The 19519-nt window shown below is 39.2% G+C and overlaps 1 protein-coding gene across 9 annotated transcripts in view; it reads left to right on the plus strand.

Moving 5' to 3' along the window:
• The window catches only part of TNS3 (tensin 3), a 201500-nt gene that overhangs the window by 105774 nt on the left and 76207 nt on the right, over positions 1–19519 (plus strand). For 8 of the 9 annotated variants that reach the window (XM_065665617.1, XM_065665619.1, XM_065665620.1 and 5 more), the window contains 11 exons: positions 1980–2032; positions 2852–3023; positions 5791–5841; positions 7036–7158; positions 8670–8734; positions 12260–12343; positions 13530–13642; positions 15032–15092; positions 15229–15304; positions 17271–17400; positions 18365–18430. In XM_065665617.1, the coding sequence (XP_065521689.1) occupies positions 1980–2032; positions 2852–3023; positions 5791–5841; positions 7036–7158; positions 8670–8734; positions 12260–12343; positions 13530–13642; positions 15032–15092; positions 15229–15304; positions 17271–17400; positions 18365–18430 (994 nt within the window). The remainder of the gene's footprint in view (positions 1–1979; positions 2033–2851; positions 3024–5790; positions 5842–7035; positions 7159–8669; positions 8735–12259; positions 12344–13529; positions 13643–15031; positions 15093–15228; positions 15305–17270; positions 17401–18364; positions 18431–19519) is intronic. The other variant, XM_065665618.1, reaches the window with a different exon arrangement.

The following is a 19519-nucleotide window of genomic DNA, read 5'->3' on the forward strand; positions in this document are numbered from 1 at the left end:
GTGCATGTATGTCATGTGTTTCATCAAACCTTGAAAAACCTTATTACAGTAACCATTCTGCCTCTGTAGTGAGTCATGTATCCTTTTGGATTTTTCTAAATATTTTAGCTCTGAGCAGAAGAGTTGGTGGTGTGGCCATTGCCAGTTAACAAATAGTAAAGAGAAATGAACGTATCACTGAAATAAAAAGAATGTATCACTATCTACAATATAATTAAGCCATGGAAAGACGTGGAAGTGATTGTAAAGAGAGGACATGAAGAAAAACAGAGTTGTCTTGACTGCTTGTCCGTTTGCCAAGTCACTGACTGTAGGCGATGTGTAATGTACAAGGTCATCTTGACCTGATGAGGAGTTAAGTAAAATCAAGTGGTTTGGTGCGCCATGGATAGGCAGTGGAGAGTTTCATGGTCTGAATCTGTATCTTTTGAAGATGATGGAAGGCTTATGTTGATTTTGGGGGCTATTCAGAATTTGTATAAAAGCATACCCATAACGACAGACTGAGGAGTATTGCAGCTATTTGAGCCCATGCAATGAAACATGGTAGATCTCAGTGACGGGGCTTTTTGCTGCTAGTGGTTCATGTTATGTTATTGTTCATATACTTACACACTGCATGCTACTAGGTTATGTGATGTGCTAGCTTATGTACTACAACAGTGTGCAACAGAGAATGATGTTATCACTTAGTGGCTTCTTCTAATAAGGAAATAAGTGCCTGATTATTCAAGTTACATGGACGTTTAGTCATGAATGTGATTAATAAATGGTGGAAACCTGAAGTTGTGAATACATCTGTGTGACCAACAGAGACCAAGGGAGTGAAGGGAGAGGCATGTCCCACCAACTGCTTTCTAGCTATAAAAGCAAACCAAAACATGCTAAAAGCTTTGTTTTGAATTTCAGTTCTGAGTTACTTACTTGGTTAGGCACCCACAGTGCCTACAGCCTTTAAAATCCTGAGAAAAGATTGAGTAAAAAGAAGCTGAAAATACCATGAAGGTTCCTCACTGTCTGTTGTCTAAGACGGGAACTGGCAGAACTGGGGCCAGCGCCTAGGTGAGATGCACCTTATGATTTGAAATTTTCCAGAACAGCCAATTTCTGGAATCCAAATAAGCTTTTCTGTGTGTTTTTCTGTATAGTAAGTATAACTTCAAGGGTAGGAAGATGAGTGAATACTCCTCTTCTGGAGTTATTGATGCATGAATTGAACTTCTGGCTTTCTGTATGGAAAGATGTATCTAAATGTAAAGTAAATATTTACTATTAGTATAGTAATAGCTGTCTTACTCTAGAAACCTCTCATGGAAGGAAGGGGTATTGCCCCCTCTAGATGTCTCTCTTTCTCTACAGAGAGCTTGGGTGACTGTCACACTGGAGCTTAATTCTGAGACAGCTGAATTTAAGTGAGAAAAATTCTATTGCCAAGGTTCATAGGGGAGCACATTTTGACACTTTTTTAACGCATAGTTACTGAACAAATGAAGCTACAGAAGACAAACTAAATTCTCATAAAGCAAAATCATTGTAGCTCAGGCTTCTATTCAAACTCCCAGAACTCTGATACAGGAATAAATTGAGTATTTTTCAGTATTGAAATAAAAGAATCACTTGTGAGGAACTTAATTCTGCAGGTTTGTAGAGAAATTCAAGCCCCATCTTCTCTGAAGTCCGTTGAATGTTTTCCCTAATCTTAAGGCAGTTAACATGAGCATAAAAGTCCAACAGCCCTTCTCTGGCAGTACTGAGTTGGAAAAGGTAGTAGTGAGTCTGTATGAAGAGTTGGACATTAACCTGGCCATACTGACAGTGTTTGCAGCCAAACCATAAGGCAGTGATCCTTTCTTATCCTGTTACTTGTAAAGTTTTACACAGTTTGGACATAAGAAACGAGAAAAAAGGTAGGAACATAGATTGATATCAGTGGTGGCAAGGAAGGTACTAGGTTGACTGCTCTGCTTTCTTTCTTCCAGAATTCCAGCAGCGCTTCGAAGAGCTCCTCTTTCAGTTGTGACAAAGGATCACGGCAAGTATTTCTTTTCTATTTTGTGTAGTACTGTCACATAGGGCTGTGGTGGGTTTAGGTTTTGTTACTTGTGGTTATAACTTCTGCGGGATCAGTCTCCTGCAAGACATGTCCTGCTCTGCACAGGCCATTTTTACAATCCCTGTCTGAGAAAACAACTGGGCCTATTTGCTGAGCTTACTTTAAACTTAATGACTGGAATCCTCTGATTATTAAGAAGGACAAGGTAAGGTTAGAGTTAGGGTTAAGGCTTAGGGTTAGGGTGTAAAAGAAGTTCAGCCTGTTTTCAGTCTGTAAAAGAAGATCAACAGTATCTGTAGACTAACCTGTGAGAATAATTGCATTACACTGGTGTCTGTTGCATTTTGGAGACTGGTTTTGGATTCACTTAGGTGTTATTCAGAGCAGATCTCAAGATGGTATCTTCAGTGTTTTGCAGGTCACTGGTGAATCTACCTATTTTTAAGCATTTGTACAGACATTAGATACCAATATGTTTTCTGTGTAATTTCTGAATCTGTTGCACTAGTGTTAGTCAAAGTTGCTTGTATTCATTTTACTCCTTTCTTATATCATTGATTGCAGAGATTTGTTCACTATAGTTTTGATGCAAAGAACTCTGATGTTTGGCTAACTCTTTTTGTGTACTGAACCCAGTAATTTGAGCTCTGTAGCATTTAATAAGTTGTAATTGTAATGAAAATATTGGAAACATCAGATGCTTGACTATATGAGTCCAAGTTGGAGTCCCTTCTATCAATAGGCTATGTTTGTTCTTGGCTGCTTTGCTCTAAACTGACACATTCAATTTCTTCACAGAAGTGCAGACTTTGATCACATTATGGAGGAGGGCTATGAACTTGACCTCACTTACATCACAGAACGGATCATCTCTGTCTCCTTTCCTGCTAGCTGTTCTGAGGAAACTTACCTCCACAATCTGCAAGATGTAACCCGGATGCTCAAATCCAAACACGGTGATAATTACTTGGTATGTGTAGGGTCAGTCATTTGTGACACAGGTCTTGCAGGAAGACCACTTGTAGGTCCATTTGTATCATTATAAACTAGAAGTCAATAATCTAAAACCTCTTTGGTCCACCTTTTTTTACAGCTGTGCAAGCAAGAGTAGGATTTTCAGTAGGGTGTTAAGATGTTAGGCAAGGACAGATCGTACGAGGTGATCCTGCCCCTGCTCTTGTGAGACCCCACTTGCAGCACTGTGTGCAGCCAAATCTTCTCAACATAAGAAGGACATGGAGCTGTTGGAGCAAGTCCAGAGGAGGCCATGAGGGTGATCAGGGGCTGGAGCACATCCTGTATGAAGGCAGGCTGGGAACATTGGGGCTGTTCAGCCTGGAGAAGAGAAGCTGTGTGGAGACCTCAGAGCAGCTTCCAGTGTCTGAAGGGGCTGCAAGGATGCTGGAGAAGGACTCTTCATCAGGGACTGTAGAGATAGGACAAGGGGTGATGGGTTCAAACTAAAACAGGGGAAGTTCAGATTAGATATTAGGCAGAAGTTCTTCACTGTGAGAGTGGTGAGGCGCTGGCACAGATTGCCTGGAGAAGTGGTGAATGCTTCATCCCTGGCAGTGTTCAAGGCCAGCTTGAACAGAGCCTTGGGCAACCTGGTCTAGTGTGAGGCATCCCTGCCCCCTGGCCATGGCATGGGGTTGGAACTAGATGATCTTGAGGTCCTTTCCAACCTTAACTGATCTTGATTCTATGATTAAAAGCACTTTTCTGCTGGTGGCACTCCAGTCTCTGTTGTGATAGCACACAGTCAAATGCTGTAGAATAATTGCACTGACCATTTTCATTGTTCAAAGCATGCTTTTAAAAGAACACACCCTGAAATGTGGAGCAGCCAGCTACATGTGGGTCCTCAGCTTTGTATCTGATGGTCTCTCACCATCATGTCTTGGCTGTCTCTACCATATATTGAGAAACAACATATAAAAGCAGGGTTGCTGCTTGCGTGTTCTGTCCAGCTCTTTCTCATTAACTTGATTTAGATGTATTTTTTCCCTGCTCCTTGGTTTTCTATAGGAAGTTGTAAGGAGATCTATAATGAGCTCCGTATGCAGAGTATCTTGGTTTTTAAATGACCCAAACTGTTCATCTGTCCTGTTTCTCACTAGTGCATCTAAACCCTATGGCATGTATTGTCTACACTTGTGCTATGAAGGTGAATTTAAAACAGGGCCAGTATTTTTTTTCTTCTACTGGCTTAGAGTGAACTAAGAAATGTTTAAACTGTGAAAATAGAATAAAGCATGTGTAAGCTATTATAGTCAAACCCATGCTTCTGGAGCATGAACTAGACTCACAGTGGAAATCAGTTTCTGGTGAGATTCCACCTAATGGTTTAAATACATTATCTTTTGCTCACAAAGCGAGCTGTCATAGGTGCATTATGAACCAGCTCTTGTCCTGAAGATGCACTTGTAGTGTGGTCTGATGGCCTCAGCATGCCACCTTCTTGCTGTGGGCTTCCTGTCCATCAGGCACTGGTACAAGGTACCAGTAAGGTACAAGGTAGTAAGTTTGAAGATGACCTGTATGTAAGCCTTTTACTGGTTCCAACTCAGCTCTTCTAAGTGGCCTTCTCTGTACAACAGCAGTGTTTTCTTATCTGTGAAATAAGTTTGTAGTCTCAGGTCAGTTAAATGTTACAAAATAGCTGGTTGTATTACAGAAATCTGATCTATTGTAAGTCTCGTTTAGGGTGTTCTCTGTCTAAGCGGGGTTGCAGTCTGATTCTCTTGCAGAGTTTGGATGTGATGGTTTTGGGTTTATTTTAGTTTAGTTCTATTTATTTACTTGTATTCTAATGAGCACTTCGGAAATTGGCTGGCTTGGTCAAAAGGAAGTTTGATGCTGTCTGCTGCAAGTATGTTTCTACAACTTTGCAAGATAACCTGGCAAACCACAGCGACGTAGATCCAGAGAGCTCATTTTAAACTCTTTTGTTTCTCATGTTTCAAAGATGCCTTCAGTTTGCTCCAGATGCACATGTATAACAGCAGAAAACCCAAACCAAACCCTAATACCCAGTCTAAACCTCCCCTGCTGCAACTTGAGGCTGTTCCCTCTCATAGAATCATATCATAGAATGGTTTGTTAGTGATTGATACTGCTTTAAAGTTCTTCTTAATGAGTCAAATATACTTGTATACTTCTTCCTTTTTCTTTTTTTAATTTAGCAGGCTCTCTTTTTAACTGTTCCTTATTAAGCACTAGGTGTATGTTAACTACTGTCTAATGGTTTAACAGCAGAGTTGGAAGATCTCACAGGCTGAGCTGTAGTTAAATAGCTATGCCGTATCTTCCCTTTGAAGTTCGGACAGACCAGTATCTTCTTGCCAGGCACTCCAGTTCAGACATTTAAGACTGTACCACCCTCCCCCACTATTCTTTGTTGATTCTTTTGCCATGCAGTTATTTCGCAGGGTGCCCAGGTCTCTCATAGCTCTGACTCAATTAAAGCCATGTGAAATAAATAAAATATAGCAAAAGGCTGATTATCCTTTTTCAACATGTGCATCTAGTTTCAACTTGTAATAACTGAACACCTGAAATACATTTGCTAGCGCTACTTGACTTCAAATGTTAATTTAGTTTTGTAAAATAGTGGCAAACCTGAAATCTTGCGAGTGTAGTTTCTTGTAACCATGATGTATTTCACATACAGCTGTTTACTACAGCAGTTCTGAAGTCTTGATGGTTGATGCTTTTTTTTCTTTCTTTCTAAACAGGTGTTAAACCTCTCTGAAAAGAGATATGACCTTGCCAAGCTTAACCCAAAGGTATTGCTTGTCTTCTGTAACATCTCTTTCTAGTGTTAAATACAGCTGAAATAGCCTCATAAGCCCTGAAGCTGTGCAAGCATTGATACACAGATTGAGAGAACAACTTTTGGAAGATAAAAACACACCCACTTGCATCCCTTTTTATTTTCTTCCAAGTTCTTGTTTTGTGTCTGTTAGGCCTATGTGTTATAATACTGTTCCTGTTGTTTCCTTAGACTTCGCACGCAGGACCTGAAGCCTGTTATGGCCACTAAAAAATTCCTATTGAGTGATACAAATTTTACTCCAAGTATACTTTCTTTGTGCAGTCACAGGATACTAGGGGTTATATACTGTAATGTACAGTCTGATAGCTGAAGCTAGTGAGCTCAGTTCAAATATAGACTTCCCTTTTATACAATCACTTCATAGTTGCTTCTCTTCACCATAGAGACATAAGGAATGTCAGAATTATGTCTGCCTTTTGTTCTTCCTTATTGATTATTGTATTTGTTATAAAAAGTGATACACAGTTACTCTTCACCAGCTATCATATGGCCAGAGTAGCACAGATGTCTGTTTATAGCAGTAGATTTACAGAGATATGCAATACCTGAGGAAAATATTAAAAGAACTCTCAATTTTGACCTTTTGAATGCTTTGTTGATCATGAAGAATTTAAGTTGTTCATGGCTACAGCCTTTGGGTTAAATATGTATATAATAACAACAGGTTGAGTAAACAGTATTCTATAGTGACTAAGGTTGAATGTTAAGTATGAATAGAACTTTGAGATGTCAAATCTATTGCACTTGAAGGGAATAAATCTCAAAAACAATCCCCAAACACTGGACCAGGCCAGTTAACATTCTTTTGTTCTAATTTTGACTTTCTAAGTATTTTACTGTTATAAAATACTTGCATTTCTAAATGAAAATTTGTCTAAGAAATCAAGATCTTCAGAAATGTCACTTGTGAGTGGTTGGTGGGTTTAAGGGGGAGTTGCTTGTTTATTTTTACAGAAGTACTGGTATCTTAAATCACCTTTTTCCCCTGAAGAGACCTGGAAGCATGTTTATTTACATCGTGGCATTTGAATGGGGTTTAAAAAAATGTGGAGTCTCTCAGCCATCATAATTATTTGAAGCCAGATCTTAATATATCGTATTAGGATCAAGGTGTCTCTTGTGACGGTTACTTGTTTAATTGCAGATTATGGATGTGGGATGGCCTGATCTCCATGCTCCACCTCTCGACAAGGTGTGCACCATCTGCAAGGCCATGGAATCATGGCTGAACAATGATCCTCAGCATGTGGTCGTGATCCATTGCAGAGTAAGTGAGCTTTGCGTGTGCACATCACATATCAGTTTGGATTAGTTTTCAAAAACCTTGTGCTTAATTCTTACTTATTTAAAAAAAAAAAAAAAAAAACAAAAAAACAAAAAAGTTTGATCTGTTTTCAGTGTTGGGAACACAGAATCAATCTTCATTTGATTCAAATGAGCTTTAATCCACTGACTTTGTATGTTATGATAACTGAGGTTCTAGCGCTGCTACTTCTGTGAGTGTATATAGAAGCTTGAAGTTATTTGCAGCTCAGTGTCAAGCTCTTCAGAAGCTCTTCATGTTCTGTGACATTCATGGATTTTGCTGTGGGATAAGGATAGGCAACATATCACAGATCATCCCTTTAGACTGTTGTGTGGCTATAGGAAGTGAGGGCATCAAGTACCTCCTGGATATTTCTGACAGGTTTTAACTGTCAGTATCATTGTAGTGCCTTATAGCAAAGCTGCCACTGTGTCCTGTTACTTCTTTTCCTTGCTTGCTCACAATGAAGAGAAATAAAGAAAGCCTTAATTAAATACAGATAAAGTGAATTCAGAACTGAGTTGGTAGGTATACTGGTGACACTTGAGACAAATCTGTCTCTGTATGATTGGCGGATGTCACTTTAAACAGAATGAAGGTGATAATGAGGTCTAAACCTTTCTTCAGGTCAGGTTGTTTAGTCCCCAGTCCTGAATTGCAGAAAGAATGCCATGATAGTATTAAACTGTTGAATTCTTTCCAGTTGCAGGACTGCAGCCAGGAGAATGGTCCATACATGGGACGAAAGGGGGCAAAGTATTCCTGGGTATTCTGTATACTGATTGGTAGTACATATTGTTGATTAATGCCTTTTGGTAATGACTATCAAGTTTCCAACCATGAAGATAGATACAGCTACTTATATTGGCTGAGAAACTGGAATTGTTTTCAGATCCGTGAGAATTACTGCTTGGTAAATTGTACTGAATTTATGTCATGTACTTTATTTAACAAGATTTGTAATGTTTTTTAAATTATCCACAGAAAACTAGTTGTGTTAAATCTCAGGTGCAGGGAAGGTAAAAATGCCCAAACCTGTTGGAAACTCATATGCTTTCCAAAATAGGTACTTTACAGCATTTCATGCCAGAAATTGCAACGTTGTCTAGACTTGCTGTGAATGATCTCTGGAAAAAAAAAGTAATATAAAATCAGAAGAGTTGAACCAATGTTTCTATTACTGGTCAAATTTATTTTTCTTGTATAACTAATTTCCTCTCAGTCAATAACACTTGACAGGTACACACGCAGAAATCCTGCTTAGTGGTTTATATGTCACTTGGCAGCAAGCTTGCATAGAAAAACAAGCTGCTGCCCATCACTGCCACCTTTCTGATTACACAGGAGATGCATGAGTAAAAGGGTTCTCTGAATATTCTCTCTTGAAATTTGGTTAGTATGGGTCTTAAATGAAATAAAGCCCATTAATGTAAGAAGTTAATTAAGCTATCATTCCCTTTTTCTTAATACAGGGAGGGAAAGGAAGGATAGGTGTAGTCATATCGTCATATATGCACTTCACCAATGTTTCTGCAAGGTAAGTTGTGAATAATGCATATTGTGTATTTTATACAATTAAGGAAATGCCAGAAAAAGATGCCTCTTAAATTTAGCACTGTTTTTGTACTTACTGGTTGTCAGTTGAGGGTTGTCAGGTTTTCTTCTTAGTGTCCTGGAGCATGTATTAAAACAGGCCATTTTTAAGACAGAGCTTTCTTGTGGTCCTGCTTTCAGCAGCAGATTGGACTAGGTAATACCCTAAGGTCCCTCCTAATCTGTGATATTCAGTGATTCTGCAGGAAAATTCTCTAAATGATGAATGAAGTTATGTGCAAGAAACCATTTTTATATAATGGTGTCATGGTTTACCCAGCCGGTAATTCAGTACCATGCAGCTGTTCACTCTTCCCCCTGCTTCCTCCCCCAACTCCCAGAGGGATGGGGAAGAGAACAGAAAGAATGTAACTCCCATGGGTTGAGATAAGAACAGTCCAGTAACTAAGGTATAACACAAACCACTGCTGCTACCACCAATAATAATGATGATAAGGGAAATAACAAGGGAAGAGAATACAACCACTCACCACCCGCTGACCGATACCCAGCCCGACCGAGCAGTGATCTAACCCTTCTGGGTAACTGCCCCCAGTTTATATAATGGGCATGACATACTGTGGTATGGAATACCTCTTTGGTTAGTTTGGGTCAGGTGTCCTGCCTCTGCTTCCTCCCGGCTTTCCCTTGTTTGTGGCAGAGCATGAGACTCAGAAAGTCCTTGGCCAGACTAAACATTACTGAGCAGCAACTAAAAACATCGGTGTTATCAGCGCTGTTCCCAGGCTGAAAGTCAAAACCACAGCCCTGCACCAGCTACTGAGAAGGAGAAAAATGACTGCTGCTGCTGAATCCAGGACAAATGGTATTATCTTCAGTCTATTAAACCCACCTATTGGCCACATCCATGAAGTTGCCTCTTTTGAATCAGTGAGAAGCTATTCCTATAGTCCTTAAGGAAAACTTAAGCTACTAGAATGTGGAATCAGTATCTGAGTGGAGAATTCCTAGACATTGATCAAAGTGTTTAAGAAACAGTTTAAGAAATAATCTAGCCTTTATCTTGCAGTCAGTTTAAGCAATAGGTGTCTGGTTACTTGGTTTTAATTGTTCCTTTTAGAGTGCTCAACTTACGAAATAACAATTGACAATTTATGTCAACAAAGATAAAATTTGATAAATGGTCTTAAAAGGATGAAATATGTTTTGTTTGGGGGGGTTTATTTGGTTTTTATTGTTTTCCTTTGGACTCTTTTATACATCCATCTATAAATATACTAAAAATGCACTCTAGAGGCCATGGTTAAATCACATTTGGTTCTGCATTCACACCCCAGCCTGCCAGTAATATATTTGATCCAATACTGTAGTCAGTGAAGTCCTTAATCACTACAGGCTGTTGGTAAATTACTCCTGGATTTTAGTAAAACCAGCATCTCAGAAAATAACCTGGCTTCACTCTGGTAACCTGATCCAAAGGTAATTGTAGACTCAGAAATTCAGTGTTTTATACATACCAATATGTGCTGAAAAAATAAATACATGTATATTCAAGTAGTAGTTGGGACAGTGGTTGCCACACAATTATAATAATAGGTAGAGAAGTATTGGGAATAACAAAATCTGTCAACTGGGGGTGATACAGTACTCTCTTGGTATCTCAGTTTCGCAGTATTGTATGAGCCTTAATAGTGGTACCTGGCTATAAATACTTTTTATATAGAGCAACACCTGGATGTGATTGTAAAGCCCAGCATTGAAACGTGGTGTTTTTTTTACCCCAAACAAATGCAGGATTCCTGCAGTGAGGTTGCAAGGGAGGAGTGAGTTTGCAAGCCCTCCTTTAAAGTTCGGGGTGTCTGTCAGCTCCTTTCCAAACCCTAACTTTTCTAGTAGGAGTGGAGTTGGGAATGTTTCCCAGCTAGGATTTGTGTATCCCTAGCATTATCCAAATGGGACACAGCACCCTCAGAGAAGCAGAAATTACTGCAGTTTGAGGGTGCCAGCTACTGTGTCAGAAACAGTACTCAGAAGACTTTGAGAATGTTCACACCAAATAAAGTCCCTAGTTATCTGCATGACTGTGCCAAAAAGTCTGGGCTTAGGGAAGAAGCCTTACGATGCAACCCCCTTTTGGTTTGATGTTATAAATACCTGATTTTCTCATTTAGTAAGGAATAATGTGCTGTCAAATTGAAGGAGGGCAAGCAGAGCTCTTTGTGTAATAGCTGGTAAACTGCTTTAACAAGTAAATCACTTGCAGTCTTCGACCAGTTACAAGTGGGTTGCCAAGATTCTGGGTAGTAGCGTAGGTGAAGATGTATGGTGGATTGGGTGAAGAAGAGAGTTTTTGGGTCAAGGATATTCTCAAGCACACACTATGTAATCTTTATCACCCATGAAGAAAAGGTTTGACTTTATAGCCTGATCCAACACCACGTCAAGACAATCTGTAACTTCGGATTAAGTTTTGGAAAAGGTGTAAATTCCATTTTTAGCCTGATAGGCAAATGTACACTTTGCACAGTTCTGATCCTCTGAACTCACTGAGGCTGAATTAGGTATGGCTTTTAACATTCCAGATTTCAGAGCCTAATCATTTTGAAAATTGTGCTGCTTTTTAATGTCCTTGTGTTAATTAACACTGCCACCTACCTATGTTAAGAGACGCTTTGGCTTTTATCTGGTGAAGATGCAACACAATCAGCATAGCATGTTTCTTGGCATATGTGGTTAAGAGCATCCTTAATGAGTTTTGGTACTTCTGCTTCTTTTTTCCATACTTTCTTGCCGCTTTCCACACAGATGCAGAAGCCCCTCATGAGAGCCATTCTGAATAGAGAACGGAAGAAAATGTAGTTTTCTGAGTATCTTGCTCCTTAATTGTGTATTTGAAGTGTTTGTGGGTGTCTGATGCAAAAGATGGACACTTTGATTTTAAATATTCTCTCCCTTGGTGGCTTATGGTACACAAAACAAAGACTGAATGAATTATGTGACTGCTTAAATGATCCTCTAGCCTGGCATCCTTTGCACCTCATGTACTACAGTCAGAGCTAGGCAGTAGTTTCCATCCCCATAAAATTGCTGCTTCTTTTTCACAAAGAGAACAGATCTCTGTTTCACAGAGAGAACTCCCCAGTGCACTCTCAGGCAATTATGGCAAGTATCCTTCTTTTGCAGCTTGAGCTGCTTGGCTTTGCTGAAGTTTATTGCATTATGACTTTAACATATTCACGTTGGAAATATATGAAATCCATTTAATAGAATAAGGGAGTAGGTGCTTAGTCTCGGGAAGGAAACTGCCTTCAGGTGTGGAATAAGAGGTGTCAGTGGAAAAAACATTCTTGTCTGACCTGTGCCAGAGTGGTCACTTAGGTGCTTCTTTCTTTTCTTTCTCTTTACTTTTCTTGTTTTTCTTTCCAAATATTTTGGCATATTTCAAGCTGTAACCTACTGAATTTCTCCAAACTGGAATAACACAGCATTTGTGTCTCTGTTTTGACAGTGCTGATCAGGCTCTAGACAGATTTGCTATGAAGAAGTTCTTCGATGATAAAGTTTCAGCTTTAATGCAGCCATCCCAAAGAAGGTATTTAAATGCTTTCTATTTTATACTAATAAGAAATGTCATCCCTGCATTCTGCCCCTCTCTCCCTTACTCTCTTCCGTTCTGTTTGAAGGCTATTTCCACAAGATCCTCCAGTGATTCCTGAACTCCCATCACTTTGTCTTGTATTAATATTTCTTCCTAGATTGATAACTCCTTCAGTTCCCGCACCTAACCCAAGATAGAAAAGTCTTTTTATACCACACTATTATCTACTATATTCTCACTATGTTCTTACTGCATTGTTTGCTAACAAAAAGAGATGTCACAATCTATTTCTTGATTGCTCCAGGACTCATTTTTCTGTGGCACAAGTGATGTGTATGGATTCGGTACCGATTTGTGTGCAGTGCAGATTTTATTGCCATGTGTTTGGATGACCTGCGGATTATACATCTGCCCTGTGTCCATGCTAGTAAATGTTTGTCAAAGCATGCATTATTCATTCTGTCTATCTGGATGTCTTACCTTTTCAGTCTGTCTGCATCAATAAGGTTAAATTAGGTCTCAAAGTGGGCAGATTGGGAAGTGAATAGTTCTGGGGCTCACTACTTACCTCATTTTGGCAAGAGACTGTTGGAGACTGTTTCCTTTTGGTTATTTAAGGAGATAGGAGGAATTTGTTTCACACACACTGCAGTGATGTTCACTTGCATTTACTTACTCATGAGTTTATGACCAAACCAGGCATTAAACAGCAGAAATACAATGGTTTTAACATTGCTGTGGTAGTTTTCCTGTGCTTGGTGCTTCTCATTATGAAGATGTTATTTGCCTGCCTTGGCCTTAATGCTAAGAATTCTGACCAGGACACTTCTTCCTCCTGTTTTACTGAAGTGCACTTCACAGTTAAATGGAGTGATGCTCTCATGTTAGCTGTGAAAACCAGCAGAGACCTTCATTTGCAACTAGAACAGTATACTAAAATGATTGATTTTCCTGTCTCTGCTGGTTCCTTTCTTATTAAAATAAAGATGCCAAGAATAGCAGTGTAACAGCCATGGATTTAATAAAACAGTAAACTGTCTTTTTATGGTATTTTGTGAAGTTGTATGTAATGTCATAGTGCTGCTCACCACTCATGGCCTAGAAATATTCATGTGTAAAGAATGCATTATGTGGTTGCATTACTGTTTTTATTTAATTCAGATCAATTTTATATTTTTAGATATGTGCAATTCTTAAGCGGCCTTCTATCTGGATCTGTGAAAATGAATGCGACTCCTCTTTTCCTGCACTATGTTATCCTTCATGGCATCCCAAGCTTCGATGCTGGGGGAGGTACGTTATCTAACTTTTCTTTACTAAGTGTAGGCAAAAAGTCTTGTTTCATTTTGGAGCTTTCTAGAAAGCCTGTATAAATCTCCAGGTAAATTAATGCTCCTTGATACCAGCCCAGATATTCCCACTGAAAGAACCAGGAAAAGAGAAAGATCCTAAGAGTAAAACTTAAAGGAGGTGTGCTTCTAAAATGGCCTTCTATAAGTGGCTTTAAAATGAAAATGTTAAACAAAGACATTGTGCTAGAGCATAATAAACAAGTAGAACACTGTATTTTATCATCCAAGAGTTAAGTAGTACCTGCCTTTTGAAATGTCATGAGCATGAATTTGCAATGCTCTGTTGTCACTGTTGTGTAACCTATTAGTCTGCTTTTGTTTCTCAGGTAACTATTTCAATAAATACAGGTTATTATTTGTTGAAGTAACAAATTTAAGGGACTTAGTATAAACAAAACTGTAGATAAAATACTTTGTTTTAGTGTTGAAAATGCTTCCTATTTTGTTTTAGAGTTATTGTTTCGTTTTTGCCATTCTCTTTCTTCCCTTTGTTTTATTTTCCTACAGAAGAAGTGGGAAGCCAGGCAGACAGACATTTAATAAGGAGCAGAGTGTTCTCTCCTTCTTTCCTTACCAAAATCCTTTGAAATCCACTCCTCCTTAATTCAGAAATAAACTGAAGATCAGGAAAAAGTGACAAAAAGAAAATGAATCTGTCAAAGCCAATTTTGACAGTCAAAATTGTGCCATTTTTGTGCCATGTTGCTCAATCCGAATGTACATAAAGCTTCCTAGTTGTAATATAGGAACAAGTCCAGAGGAGGGCCACGAGGATGATCAGGGGACTGGAGCACCTCCTGTATGAAGACAGGCTGAGGAAGTTGGGGCTGTTCAGCCTGGAGAAGAGAAGGCTGCGTGGAGACCTCAGAGCAGCCTTCCAGTATCTGAAGGGGGCCTGTAGGGATGCTGGGGAGGGACTCTTCATCAGGGACTGTAGTGATAGGACAAGGGGTAATGGGTTAAAACTTAAACAGGGGAAGTTTAGATTGGATATAAGGAGGAAATTCTTTCCTGTTAGGGTGGTGAGGCACTGGAATGGGTTGCCCAGGGAGGTTGTGAGTGCTCCATCCCTGGCAGTGTTCAAGGCTAGGCTGGATGAAGCCTTGAGTTGGCATGGTTTAGTGTGAGGTGTCCCTGCCCATTGCAAGGGGGTTGGAACTAGATGATCTAGAGGTCCTTTCCAACCCTAACTATTCTATGATTCTATTATAACTCTGAAAACAATATTATTCCAACTATAGGAAAAATAGGTAAACAATATTACAACAATAGAAAAAGTAGGTAAAGGAAAATAGTTACAAACCAGTCTTTTCTGTTGACTTCTCTCCAGCTTGCCGGCCTTTTCTGAAGTTATACCAGGCTATGCAACCAGTTTATACATCTGGAATCTAGTAAGTTGTAAGCATTTTCCTTTGAATCCAGTTTTAATTCTCAAAATTGCACAATTACATGGTCTTTTTTTCTTGTTTTTCTCTTGTTTTTTTGTTTCTTTTAAACCATATATTTTGTCTTTTCTCTCCTGTTAAGTAGCGTAGGGCCAGAGAATCAAAGCCGAATCTGCATTGCTGTAGACCCTGCCCAGCTTTTAAAGGGAGATATTATGGTAAGTTAATTGTATGGAAAGAACATCTTGTCCTGTGCCATTTAGTTTACAGTCTCTGACCTGTTTTGCATTCTTGCAAAAGAAAATAAATAGAGAAAATGGTTGCAGATGCACTACAAAATAGGTTACTAAGTTAATTTAGTCATCATCCTTGAGTTTTATAGGAATCAAAATTCCTGTCAAACTAGAAGGTTTTTAGGAACTGAAACAACTGCTCTCAGCCTTTCTATTTCACAGCATCACAGTAAGTCCTGTAACCCTAATTGCTTTGGGGAGTATTTGTAACTCAGCATTAAAAACACCCTTGTCCTGTAACTTGGCAGGCAACATGCACAATTGTAATACTATATGCTGTAAAGAAAACACCTCATTCTAAATGGCTTTCTGTTTCTGTGAGCACATGCAGTATTTAGAAAGAAACGTATGCACTGTAATACAGTGTGTGTAATTGCCAGTGTGCAAAGCATAACTATGGTTGAATGGCAGCACTATCATTTTAAATCTCTCTGCTTTCTACTCTTGCTTGTCATACACAGTTACGCACAAAGAAAGTAAAGATGGTTAGTTGTCATGCCTTTCAGTTTGTTAAACTAAGAAGGCAGAAGAGTATGTGTAATGAATGATGGGGGGAAGTATTGTCTAGATTCCTGGTCTGTTGCTAATAGGTTTATTTTTTTCCGTTTATGTACTACTTTGAGCAATGTTGGACCTCAGTGTAAGGGGTCCTTGGTAACAGAGTCTTCTTTTTTTCTTCTTTTGAAATAACGTTTTTTATTATCCTTCCTCCTCTTCCCTTTCCTACTTCACTTCCCTATTCAGTTGAGTACTTTGTCCTTCCTTTCTTTCCCTGAAAAATGGAGAAAGAAGTTTTAAACACACTGTTGTAAATTGGCATGACCTGGAGGTGTGGGACACTTTCAAATGCAAGAATATTTGTTATTCATTGGAGGACTGTCAGTGCCTAAGGAAATGGAATAAATTACAAAAGAAATTAGTGCGAGACGAATTCACTGAGTCTCCAATGTATGTGTGTTTAAAATGAAAAATGAGCACACAGCTTTTCAGTACTGCTCGCATCCTTTTCAGAGAGGTCAGCTTCATTCATCCCATGCTCTTATTGAAGGTAATTCTGAGCCAGCCATTATTCAGCATGATGATATTTCCTAAACAGAGACTTCATTTTGAATATTGTTTTTACTATGTCTAAGTGAAACCATCAGTGGTTTTGGGAAAAAGAATAATCTATAGGATGCTCTGCCTCCAGCTCCAAAAGGTTTAACCACCTGAAGTGTGTGGTTTAAAAAAAACTCTAAATCTGAGTGGCTTTGTTTTCCAGTTGACTCAGAGAATTAGTAGGTAAAATATCCGTAAGTCTAGCCTAAGGGAAGGTGGTGTTAGAAAGTAGGTGTATTGTGCTCACCTTTGGCTGCTGAAATTCATACTAGATGTTATTTGTACAGGGTTCTGTGGTATTCTAGCCAAGCTGTCAAAACTACTACCAGCTTCCCACAGGAATGTAAAACAAGGTCCCATCATCACTAGAGTAGGTTTTTAAGAGTCCTGCAGTAAATGTAATCAGGCTTAATTTTAAACGCTACATATTCCTCAGTTATTTTTAAATGGGTGTGCTGTCATTCAGTTTTACATTAATTTGGTGCTGTGAAGTAGTAGGGGTACAAGTCAGCATTCCAAGGTACTACTGAGAACTATTGTGATTCTGAATCATTATCTGACTGGTGACTGATAGTGATGAAAATAGTCTTTATTAGTTTTACACATCCAGAACTATGTTGCCTTGGGCTTGTCTAATTTTAAAGGATTGAATAACACACACCCTGCTTGTTACAACATCAGAGGTGCCTGCAGTAAATTGCGCTGTGGCTGCTTTACTTAGCAACTCAGGCATATACACATTTGTTCAGATTTATAAGAAATTGCTTTCTGACATGTTCCTCTCTCTTTCCAGCTGAAGTGTTATCATAAAAAATACCGGTCAGCTACTCGTGATGTGGTTTTTCGCCTTCAGTTTCACACTGGAGCTATTCAAGGACATGCACTGGTGTTTGGCAAAGAGGATCTGGACAATGCCAATAAAGGTATTTGCAGTCTGTGGCTGGTTGGATGAATAGGTGTATGGGGGTGCATGTGATGATCATCTTTAGGACCTGTTTTCAAAAGGATTCTGGGTTTTTTTTCCTCACCCTGATTTTTAGGGAAAGGGAGAATGCTTTGTGTTAGTTAACTCATAGCATGTAACACAGGTAAACCCCTAAAGAGACAAAAAGCTCTTCAAGTGAATTAACTTGTCAGAATAATTCAGATACTCCTACATAGTCCTTATCACCTCCTCTCACATTTGTAAAAACAACAGATAGTTGTTTAAAGTGGTGACTCTGTTAGTCACCATGACAGGAAATAAGATGAGCTAAGCCAGTCCCTTTTTTGGCTGATTAAAACAATCACAAAGTCTGATGCCGTGTTTGTGACCTCGTTTGCTTGAGTATAGAGATCTTTTCATGTGCTTCAGACTCTCCAGAAATGGAGGCAAAGTTTTCAGATGCATTGGAAAATGTTTTGGTTTAGCCTTTATATTTCCCAAATTAATGCTTCCCTCTGCGGTTTATCTGCAGGGTTGTAACTCCCTCACCCTGCGTTACCAGTAAACTAAAATCAAACATATTTTCCTGCAGCATATGGCTACACAAAATTTGTGCTCAACTATTGCAGTTTAGCTGATATAAAGAACAATTTTAGTTTGCTCCTGGCTGTGTTTTCCTTAAAAAACAAAGCCAGCCATGTCTGTTGAGAGAGAGGTTTGGGAACTGAACATCTCTTCTGCTTTTGACTGCTCTTGGGTGCAAACAAAGCTCCAACTGATGCTTAAGTTGTGTTTTCTGGAGAATGTGTTGAGCAAAGAATGTGGCTCTTACAGAAGCAAGTCCCTGAACTTCAAGTGACAAGGTTATGTGTGTTAATAGCTACAGAGAATCCTGGTTTCTGATTGCATTGGAACTGCTCTCCTGGGAGATAGCTTGCTGAAATACTGTCCTGTGTTTTCAGATGACCGTTTCCCTGATTATGGCAAAGTGGAATTAGTGTTTTCAGGAACTCCAGAGAAACTTCAAGGTGAGGTTACAGAAGAAAAAAAGTATTTACTTTGAAAATAAGCCATGCTGACATGTAAATTAAAAAAAAATAATAATCCTTTTTCATTCTTTTATTCCACTTCTCTTGCAGATAATCTGAAATTCCACTTTACTCTTAAAATATGTGATAATTGCTGGTTTAAATTTGAAAACTTTAATGAAAACTGTGCAGTTACATTGGTATAGGAGTGATCAGGTTTTGTTTTAAAGCTATACCAGAACAGTTGCTGACAACTAGGAGAAACAGCGACTGTAGTGCTAGGACAAGGGGTGATGGGTTCAAACTGAAACAGGGGAAGTTCATGTTAAACATAAGGAAGAAGCTCTTCCCTGTGAGGGTGCTGAGACACTGGCACAGGGTGCCCAGAGAAGCTGTGGCTGCCCCATCCCTGGCAGTGTTCGCAGCCAGGTTGGACGGGGCTTGGAACAACCTGCGCCAGTGGAAGGTGTCCCTGCCCATGGCAGGGGCTTGGAAGTGGGTGACCTTTAGGTGCTTTCATCCCAAACCATTCTATAATCTGTGTAAAACATGCACAGTATAGGTAGCTCAGCCTGGCATAAGTGGCAGAAGTGACAGCAGTTGCCTATCCTGTAACTTTTTTTGGACGTTGTCATGACTGATTATGTTTGCTGTGGTGAAATTTGTGCTGTCTTCAGTTTAGCATAAAGAGGTACAGCTCTAGTTTTGGTGGAAATGCTTCTGCTCTGAAGTTGGCATGTAGGGTGTATCCTGTATGCCTCCAGAATTCTATTATAATATGTCTAAGATAATTACAACCTGCAATAAGAATTAAGATCATGCTTTAGATTGCAGTCTAATTCTGTTAATGGATATGTTCTTACTCATTTTATGATGTCGTGAAAAGTATGGATTCTGCCTGAGACTGAATGAAAACCAGGTATTCTTAACTGTCTATCTCATACATTTTCCCCCTGTCCTGTGAACTGCATGTTTTCCTCTTCTTTCCTACCCGCCACCAGTTTGGTCACTTAGAAACTTGTAGTAGCAGCTGGTAAGAAGTTGGATTCTGTCCAGCTGAACGTGAAGGCTGTTAGAAAGCCACATAAG

Source organism: Lathamus discolor, chromosome 2, assembly GCF_037157495.1.
Source record: "Lathamus discolor isolate bLatDis1 chromosome 2, bLatDis1.hap1, whole genome shotgun sequence".
Classification (NCBI taxonomy): domain Eukaryota; kingdom Metazoa; phylum Chordata; class Aves; order Psittaciformes; family Psittacidae; genus Lathamus; species Lathamus discolor.